Below are 10,452 nucleotides of genomic sequence, written 5' to 3'. Positions count from 1 at the left end.
TTGCATGGAACCTGCCGAAGGGGATGGCCTCGTAGGCTGCCACCATTTTCCCCAGAACACGAGTGCATTGATGAACTGACACTCTTTTTGGCTTTAGCAGGTCTCTGACCATGTTCTGGATGTCCTGGGCTTTTTCCAACAGGAGAAAAACCTTCTTTTGTTCCGTATCCAGTATCATACCTAGGAACGTTAGTCGAGTTGGCGGAATCAACTGTGACTTCGTTAGATTTAGAATCCAACCGTGTTGCTGGAGCACTCTCAGAGAGAGTGTCACATTGCTCAGCAATTGCTCTCTTGATCTCGCCTTTATCAGGAGATCGTCCAAGTATGGGATAATTGTGACTCCATGCTTGCGCAGGACCACCATCATTTCCGCCATTATCTTGGTGAAAATCCTTGGGGCTGTGGAAAGCCCAAACGGCAACGTCTGAAATTGGTAATGACAATCCTTTACAGCGAATCTCAGGTACTCCTTATGGGAAGGATATATGGGGACATGAAGGTAAGCATCCTTTATGTCCAGTGACACCATAAACTCCCCCTCCTCCATGCTGACTATTATCGCCCTGAGCGATTCCATCTTGAATTTGAATCTTTTCATGTACAGGTTTAGGGATTTTAGATTCAAAATAGGTCTGACCGAACCATCCGGTTTCGGGACCACAAAGAGGGTTGAATAGTACCCTCTTCCCTGTTGGTTCAAGGGAACCCTGATAATTACTTGCTGTTGACACAGCGTTTGAATTGCAGCTAACACTACATCCCTGTCTGGGGTAGAAGCTGGTAAGGCCGACTTGAAAAATCGGGTGGGGGCACCTCTTCGAATTCCAGTTTGTAGCCTTGGGAAACTATTTCCAACGCCCAAGGATTCAGGTCTGAGCTGACCCAGACCTGGCTGAAGAGTCGAAGACGAGCCCCCAACGGTGCGGACTCCCACAGGGGAGCCCCAGCGTCATGCAGTGGGTTTTGTAGAAGCCGGGGAGGACTTCTGTTCCTGGGCACCAGCCGAAGCAGGTGTTCTTTTCCCTCTACCCTTACCTCTGGCAAGGAAGGAGGATCCCCGACCTCTTCTGGACTTTTGTGACCGAAAGGACTGCATCTGATATGTTGGAGTTTTCTTCTGCTGTTGGGGAATAAATGGTAAAAAGTTAGATTTACCTGCGGTAGCTGTGGAAACCAGGTCCGCCAGCCCATCCCCAAACAACACGTCTCCCCTATAGGGTAGAACCTCCATATGCTTTTTCGAATCCGCATCACCCGTCCACTGGAGGGTCCATAAGGATCTTCTCGCTGAAATAGCCATGGCATTGGCTCTGGAAGCCAGTAATCCAATGTCCCTTTGAGCGTCTCTCATATACAAGACTGCGTCTTTGATATGGGCTAGAATTAACGAAACAGTATCTCTATCCATGGTATCAAGGTCAGCCGACAGGTTATCTGTCCAGGCTGAAATTGCGCTACATACCCATGCCGACGCAATTGTCTGTCTTAGCAAAGCTCCAGTATGTGAATAAATAGACTTTAAAGTAGTCTCTTGCCTGCGATCCGCAGGATCCTTGAGGGCCGCTGTGTCTGGAGACGGTAGCGCCACTTTCTTTGACAGGCGCGTTAAAGCCTTGTCCACAGTGGGAGAGGATTCCCAACGTACCCTGTCCTGTGTAGGGAAGGGGTATGCCATATTAATTCTTTTGGGAATCTGCGGTCTCTTATCCGGAGTCTCCCAAGCTTTTTCAAAAAACTCATTAAGTTCATGAGATGGGGGAAAGTTTATTATCTGTTCCTTTCCCTTAAACATGTGTACCCTCGTGTCAGGAACAGAGGGTTTATCAGCAATATGCAACACATCTCTTATTGCAATAATCATACACTGAATGCTCTTTGTCACCTTAGGGTGCAATTTAGCTTCATCATAGTCGACACTGGAATCAGAGTCCGTGTCAGTAGTTGTGTCCACAATTTTTGCCAAGGGAAGCTTTTGAGACCCCGACGGGCCCTGTGAGTCGGTCCAATCCGAGGATTGACCCCCTGACGCCTCCCCGAATTCAGCCTTATCTAGCCTCTTATGTAAAGATGTCACACTTGCATTCAACATATGCCACATGTCCATCCATTCCTGAGTCGGCACTACCGACGGGGACACACAACTCATCTGCTCTACCTCCTCCTTGGAGAAGCCTTCCGCTTCAGACATGTCGACGCGCACGTACCAACACCCCCCCCCCCCACACACACACACACAGGGATATACCTATAAGGGGACAAAACCCCAACCAGGCCCTTAGGAGAGACAGAGAGAAAGTTGCCAGCACACACCCAGCGCCCAAATGACACTGGAAAAACCAGACAGCGCTTTTATATTATATATATATATATATATATCCAATTTCCCACTCACTGCGCGCCAATGTGCCCCCCCTTTCTTTTTTCCAACCTCTGAAGCGTTCAGCAGGGGAGAGTCCGGGGAGCCAGCGTTTCTCATGCAGCTCTGTGGAGAAAATGGCGCTGGTTAGTGCTGAGGGATCAAGCTCCGCCCCCCCCAGCGCCGGGCTTCGGTCCCTCTTCAATTTTCACAAAAATGGCGGGGGATCATCTATTTGCTGCCTCCGCAGCCTAATGTGACCTTATTGCCCAAAAACGAGGTTTATTGCTCCCCAGGGCGCCCCCCCCCCCCCTGCGCCCTGCACCCATCAGTGCTGTCTGTGTGTTGTGTATGGGAGCAATGGCGCGCAGCTTACCGCTGCTCGCCTTACCTCATGAAGATCTGAAGTTTTCTGCCGCCTGAGATGTCTTCTTGTTTCTCATACTCACCCGGCTTCTATCTTCCGGCATCTGTGAGGAGGACGGCGGCGCGGCTCCGGGACGAACCCCAGGGTGAGACCTGTGTTCTGACTCCCTCTGGAGCTAATGGTGTCCAGTAGCCTAAGAAGCAGAGCCTATCAGTTAAGTAGGTCTGCTTCTCTCCCCTCAGTCCCACGATGCAGGGAGCCTGTTGCCACAGTGGCGTGCGGTGAGGTCAGTGACTAGTGAGGCACTACAGTCATAATGTCCGCCGAATCCTGCCGATGACCCCAACCGCCGACAAGCCAATGCCCACTACTGCCCCTGTGGCGATGCCGGCTGCCACCGCCAATGGCTTACAAACTCGCCCACCATCAACTGACTCAGCCCTCCGTCACTAATTTGCATCTCAGTCCGATGCCGACACTGCCACCAATGCCCGCTGCCTGCCTGCTCATCATACTTGTGATATATTGTACATTTTTATAGAAAAAAAATAATTAGTGTTTGGGACTGGGAAGGGAGTGGGAGGAGGACATGAATGCGATTTTGTTGTCCAGGGCTTCCATTAGTCAAATTACGACGCATAGTAGCGCCACTTACACAAATTACGCCAGGCAGAGCTCCCTTTTACACATTATGGCAGGCAGAGCTCCCTTTTACACATTACGGCAGGTAGAGTCCCCTTTTACACATTACGGCAGGTACAGCCTCTTATTACACATTACGGCAGGTAGAGATCCTTTTTTTACATTATGGCAGGTACAGCTCCCTTTTACACAGTACGGCAGGTACAGCCCCCGATTACACATTACAGCAGGTAGAGCCAGTGGCAGAACTAGCGAGCGGTGGGCCCAGGTGCGACAAAATGCTTTGGACCCCCCCCCCCCATCCCATCCAAGTCCACCCCCTCACCCCTAGAGAGGATCTGGTGAGGGGGACCTGCTCAGGGCCAGGAAAATGGATACCTAGCAACAGTGCCGTAACTAGACATTTTAGCGCTGTGTGCAAGAAACGGCATCAGAGCCCCCGCCCCTTACGTAAAACAGGGGCAGTGCTCGCCGCAGGCGCGCGCAAGAGAAATAGGGCGTGGCTTTGTGGGGAAGGGGTGTGGCCACAAAATAATACCAATTCTTATAACGGTGCACAGTAGTCTCTATTATTCAAATTATGCCGCACAGTAGCACCACTACACCAGGTAGAGCCCCTTTTACACATTACGGCAGACAGCGTCCCCTTTTTACACATTACGGCAGTGTCCAGCTTTTTACACATTACAGCAGACAGCGTCCACCTTTTTACACATTACGACAGACAGCGTCCCCTTTTTACACATTACGGCAGACAGCGTCCACCTTTTTACACATTACGACAGACAGCGTCCCCTTTTTACACATTACGGCAGACAGCGTCCCCTTTTTACACATTACAGCAGACAACGTCCCCCTTTTTACACATTACGGCAGACAGCGTCCCCTTTCTACACATTACGGCTGACAGCGTCCCCTTTTTTACACATTACGGCAGACAGCGTCCCCTTTTTACACATTATGGCAGACAGTGTCCCCTTTTTACACATTACAGTAGACAACATCCCCCTTTTTACACATTACGGCAGACAGCATCCCCTTTATACACATTACGGCAGACAACGTCCCCGTTTTAGACATTACGGCAGACAGGATCCCCTTTGTACACATTATGACAGACAGCGTCCACTTTTTTTACACATTACAGCAGACAACGTCCCCCTTTTTACACATTACGGCAGACAGCATCCCATTAAAACACATTACGGCAGACAGCATCCCCGTTTTAGACATTATGGCAGACAGCGTCCCCTTTGTACACATTATGACAGACAGCGTCCGCTTTTTTTACACATTACAGCAGACAACGTCCCCCTTTTTACACATTACGGCAGACAGCATCCCCTTTATACACATTACGGCAGACAGCGTCCCCGTTTTAGACATTACGGCAGACAGCTTCCCCTTTGTACACATTATGACAGAGAGCGTCCGCTTTTTTTACACATTACAGCAGACAGTCCCCCTTTTTTTTACACATTACAGCAGCTACAGCCCCCTTTTACACAGCAGGTAAAGCACTTTACACCCCCTCTACCCTTAGGGGGTAATGTAGTGTACTGTAGTGTATTGTAGTGTAGTATAGTGTACTGTAGTGTAGTGTAGTATAGTGTACTGTAGTATAGTATAGTGTACCGTAGTGTAGTGTAGTGTAGTGTAGTGTGTAGGCAGTCACTTACCTGATTTCTTCTTCCAGCGCTGCTGCAGGCTCCTGACCTGGCGCTCCCTCGGTCTGTACATTGCACTGCAGGCCAAGAGGAGCGGGGGCGCCGCAGCAGCTCAGCAGTCAGCACGGGGCCAGGAGAGGAGCAAGGCCGTCGAGCGCACACAGGGTAGACTAAGAGAGGGGGGGGGGCTGAGAACACTGGGGCTAAGGGAGCGGGGGGGGGGGGGGTTCGCGGGAGCGCAGCTGAGTTCGCGAGGGTTAAGGGAGGGGGGGTAGAGACAGCGCAGCACACACAGCTCACAGAGGCTCCCGCTGGTCCTGCACGAATGGGGGCATCTGACATTGCCCATCCGTTCTACTTCCAGCCCACCCCCTGCCACTGTCCAATGATTGACAGGGGTGTGCCTTGATGTGAGCTCAAGGCACAGCCCCTGTCAATGAGGCAGATCTGCTGGTGCCGCATTTCTTTCAATTTTCAATGGGCTTTTCCAGCCCGTGATTTGGCTCCGCCCCCTTCCCGCCCCCCTCTTCAGACACTTTATTATTGTCACTGGGCTCCCATAGAGATTTAGCTAAAATAATACAAAGTATAATGTGTTATTATCTTTGTACTATTTTAATCATTATGACAGGGGAGGCACTGCCTCCCCTGCCTGCACGTCCCTGTGTTGCCAACAGGACTCCCTGAAAATAAAAAACCTAACAAAATTATTTTTCCACAGAAAACTCAGGAGAGCTCTCTGCAGTGCACCCTTCTCCTCTGGGCACAGAATCTAACTGAGGTCTGGAGGAGGGGCATAGAGGGAGGAGCCAGTGCACACCCATAGGAAAAGTTCTTTTAGGTGCCCATGTCTCCTGCGGTGCCCGTCTATACCCCATGGTCCTTACAGAGTCCCCAGCATCCTCTAGGACGTAAGAGAAAAAACAGTCATAGAGGTAGGAAGGCCCTGCTCGCAAGCTTACAATGTATAGGAATAATGCTTTCTCCAACAAGGCCTGAGCGGGGGGGATTTATTCAGCATGATGTGCTGCCTTGCAATGCACATATCAGACAATTACAGTAGCCCTGGCATTGCAAATTTTCTTACACAACTATTTCATGTTTGGGAAAAACTTGCTATAAAATGTATGTGATTTCCCGTTCCAGAACAGCAAATCACATCTACCGCACTGAACTGAATTACCCTCATGTAAATTAGCTGCTTCAGCATGCAATAAAAGGAAATGAATTGTGCAATAGTGTCAGTTGAAAAAAATAGGAAAAATCTGGGATGGTCCAGTGAAAATAAGGACAGCTGGTAACCGTAACCGACAGAAGAGCCTATTTATTAACCCCTTGACTGGCAAGGTCGCATTATAGAGCTTGGCTCTGGCCACCACCTTTGTCCGTTCTTTCCTGGGAGAGGGATCTGCAGGATCCCTCCCCAGTAGTTCTGGCTCTGGCCACCACCTTTCTGTTTTTTTTTCCCCTTGGTGAGGGATCTGAAGGATCCCTCCCCAGTGGTTCTGGCTTGTGCTTGTATCTCCAAAGATGCTGGGCTGCCCCAGGAGACTAGCGATCCTCCTCTGTAACAGGAGCCGGGTGCTACAGGAGGAGCCGGAATTTTAGTGTCAGACCCTCTGAGGGTGACACCCTGCTGCGTCCTGCACACCCTTAGTGACGCCACTGGTGACGGTCTGGGTGAATAAAGCTTCCCGGTTGCCATGAATTGCAGCGATAATGAATCGTTATTTTGAATAACTCTATATAATACATTTGCACTTAATGCATGAACCTGACAGAGCAAGAGCCACTGAACTAACACTTTCCTTACAAACAGCTGGCCACTGTACGTATGCAGTGATAGAACCCTCGCCCGCTGCAGTTGCTGTGCAGCTTTCCCCCATTGCATACAGTATAAGAACATTAGCAGCAGCAGAGCAGTGACTGTAGTGACGCAGAGCGATGATTCATCACCCCTAGAGGAGACAGCTGCATGTGCTTCCTCTGCCTGCACTCTCCTCTCGCGTCCAGTAGGGGCGCACTGTGACCATGGCGCGTCGCATCCAGCACACCGTGGAACGCGAAGGAGCCAGCTCCCGGCCTAGCAGGCCCTGACTGACTCTCTGCCGTTGCCTAGGAGACGTGACGTCGCCGCTCCCGCCTCCCACGCTGCTCTTCTGCAGCAGCAGCAACCAAGGCTGTGACTGTGAGCGGTGTCAGCCACGTCTGCTTCTGTACTACTACGGAGGGGGGGGCAGCAGAGTCACAGCGGCTTCTCGGGGCCTGCTCCAGGATGTGGGGTGGCCGCCGTCTCCTCCTGCCCTGGCTGCTGCTGGTGAGCTGCACACATCTGTCACCCGCAGGGGCCTGGGACAACGGGGACCTGGAGCTCTTTGACTTGGTGGAGGAGATCCAGCAGAACTTCTATCAGTTCCTGGGGGTGGAGCAGGTAACTGAGCCTGGGGGCTGATGACAGCCAGGGGGTGATGGTGGTGGTGGGACTGCCTGTCCTGGTTCTGTGGTGTTATATGGTCACATGGCGGGTTGCAGAGCAGTGTCCCGCAGGCAGATCACAGCCCATGTGCCCATCACTCAGGAGCATGGTACTCTGTGTCACTTCTACATTGCATTTATATGCTGGTATATCATACTGCATTGTCCTTATCTGCGCCAACTTTGCAAAATAATTGGGGGTGACACTTCGTATTACTAATGCATTGGCATAGCTAGTGGCAGCACAATGATTCTCAAGCACCCACAGCCGGTTTGGGATGGGTACGTGGGATTGGCGGTCACTATGTCGATCCCAGAATCCAGGCGCCGACATGTCGACAAGGTTAACATGCTTCCGAGTTAGTCAGATTGGCATCACCACTGTAAGTAGCATGTTTATAGTTCTGGCGTTCCCGTTAACATTCTGTAATTGGCATGTCAACTTTGTTGCGCCTCATTCTGTGATTGGCATAGTTACTGACTGTCCTGTAACTACATCCCAGCTGGCACCTACGATTGGCATCATGTCCTACTGCAGCGAATCAATGTGAAAAGTATCCAATGAGGAGTTTGTGGTGGTACTAGGATATTCCTCCCTTTACTCTGTATCTACTGAAAACAAGTTTGGCGTTTTAACCACAACCCCCCCCCCCCCTTCCAACCACCACAACAACAACCACCACATACCTGCATAGTCACACACACAATACATTTGTAGGGCTCAATTCAAATAACTGCTTACCACATGTGAGGGGTGTGAGTTGCCATTGCAACAGTGTGTAAATACTGGCAGGCGCATTAGAACTCGCCCCCCCTCGCAGTATTATCTCGCCCTAGATTTGTGGATTTTTGTACGCAGCCCTATAAGCTTGCAAACAAAAATCTGCAAATCCAGCCGTACCAGAAGTATGTCATGTAGCTGCACTTACTTGCCCCCCGTGGGTAAATTGCAGCAGATTGGATTGAGCCCATAGTGTTTGTTTCCGCTGAGTTTTGTCTTTTCTGATATTTACGACTCCTTTGTATGTGTGCACTGGGAAAGTGGGTATGAGTGCATGAAAACGAACACCTGCTTTATTATGATGCTTTAATGACACTTTTGTCATGCATTTTCTATTTATAGGCTATAAGGGGAAACGTGTGAGATACGTTGTGTTGTAATCCAAAAGGCCAATTCCGTTAGCTGCAATGTAGTGTACATATAAGCCCAGAGCCGGCCCTAACCAATTTGATGCCTAGGCAAGATTTTGGCTGGTGCCCCCTAGCACCACCGCTAGTTCCGCCTCTGACCCTGCACCCCTTTCCCAGCACCATCACCCCCCACCCATAGCAGTCCTTTTTTTTGTTTTCCTACCCCCTGTAATTTAAATAAGAACAGTGTGCACATTCGGCGCACAACCCAAAAAGGTATGTGTTTTTGCTGGCAAGGGGCATGACCACACAATAGTACCCCCAATTCAAATTATGCCTCACAATAGTTCAACTTTATTCACAATTTATCATGTGATAGTGTCCCTTATTCACATTACATCACACAGTAGTACCACTTTACCTTATATACGTTACTCCTCACAGTAGTGCCCCTCATTCACATAACATCATACTGAATTTCTCCTTATTCACATTACACCACACCATATTGCTCTTTATTCTCATTACCCCACACCATATTGCTCCTTATTCACATTACACCACACCATATTGCTCTTTATTCTCATTACCCCACACCATATTGCTCCTTATTCACATTACACCACACCATATTGCTCTTTATTCTCATTACCCCACACCATATTGCTCCTTATTCACATTACACCACACCATATTGCTCTTTATTCACATTAGACCACACTGTAGTGCCCTTTCTATATGTTACGCCATACAGTAGAGCACCTTATACACATAATGCCACACATTGGTAATGCATTTATACACATTATACCACACAGTAATGCCCCTTACACATATGACACACATTATTAATGTCCTTATAAACATAATGCGCCTTGCACATTATGCCAACCCTTATTAATGCCCTTATGCACATAGGGGTCAATTCTATTCGGCAACTAAAGAATAGCGCCGGGAATTAGCTCCCGACGCTATTCAATTCAGCTAAAGTTAAGTCGGCGATGTCCCGTTCTCGCCGACTTAACAGGTAGTTTTGTCGGGAGAACGGGCATTCTCCGACTTAACTACCCGGCGCGAGGCTGATTCCCGACAGAATCAGCCTCGCGCCGGCCGCGAGGCTGATTCCCGACAGAATCAGCCTCGCGCCGGCCGCGAGGCAGCACTTTTGTCGGGTTTCTTCTCTCATCCCCCGGGGATGAGAGAAGAATTCCTGACAATTGCGGGCAACTAGTAGCAGAATTGAATAGCGTCGGGAGCTAATTCCCGGCGCTATTCTTTAGTTGCCGAATAGAATTGACCCCATAATTTCCCTTACACATATGCCGCACATTATTAGTGCCCTTATACACTTAATGACATGCATAGTGCCTCTTACACATATGTTACACATTATTAATGCCCTTATACACATAATGACACATATAGTTCCTGGCATGAGTCAACTGGCAGCTCTGCTAACTTTGGGTGCCTATTTTTTATGAAAATGCATCTTATTTGCATTGCTATGTGGCTAGTATGCACAAGCAGCTTCTGCTGATTAAAATGATATGTGGCATGCCTATATACTGTGTGCAACTGTGGCTGTATCTGCGTACGAAATGCTACACACAGAATATAGGCATGCCACATATAATTTTAATCAGCAGAAGCTGCTTGTGCCCCTAGGCATACCAGATGCCCTAGGCAATTGCCTAGTTTGCCTATGCCTAAGGCCGGCTCTGTATAAGCCATATTTGCAGTATGCTGCTTTCAGACGTGTCATCCGGGAAAGTGCCAGATCTAGCAAGCCGGCTCCGTGACCCTGGTCGTAA

The 10,452-nt window shown here is 49.4% G+C and overlaps 1 protein-coding gene across 1 annotated transcript in view; it reads left to right on the top strand.

Annotated features, from left to right (window-relative positions):
* The first annotated feature begins 6,996 nt into the window (after positions 1-6,996).
* Positions 6,997-10,452, top strand: part of DNAJC1 (DnaJ heat shock protein family (Hsp40) member C1) — a 274,628-nt gene continuing 271,172 nt past the window's right edge. The window contains exon 1 of the mRNA XM_063921576.1: positions 6,997-7,466. Coding sequence (XP_063777646.1) covers positions 7,311-7,466 — 156 coding nt within the window. The 5' untranslated portion in view covers positions 6,997-7,310. The remainder of the gene's footprint in view (positions 7,467-10,452) is intronic.

The sequence above is a fragment of the Pseudophryne corroboree genome, chromosome 5, assembly GCF_028390025.1.
Source record: "Pseudophryne corroboree isolate aPseCor3 chromosome 5, aPseCor3.hap2, whole genome shotgun sequence".
NCBI lineage: Eukaryota > Metazoa > Chordata > Amphibia > Anura > Myobatrachidae > Pseudophryne > Pseudophryne corroboree.
This window is presented reverse-complemented; position numbering and strand designations above follow the sequence as displayed.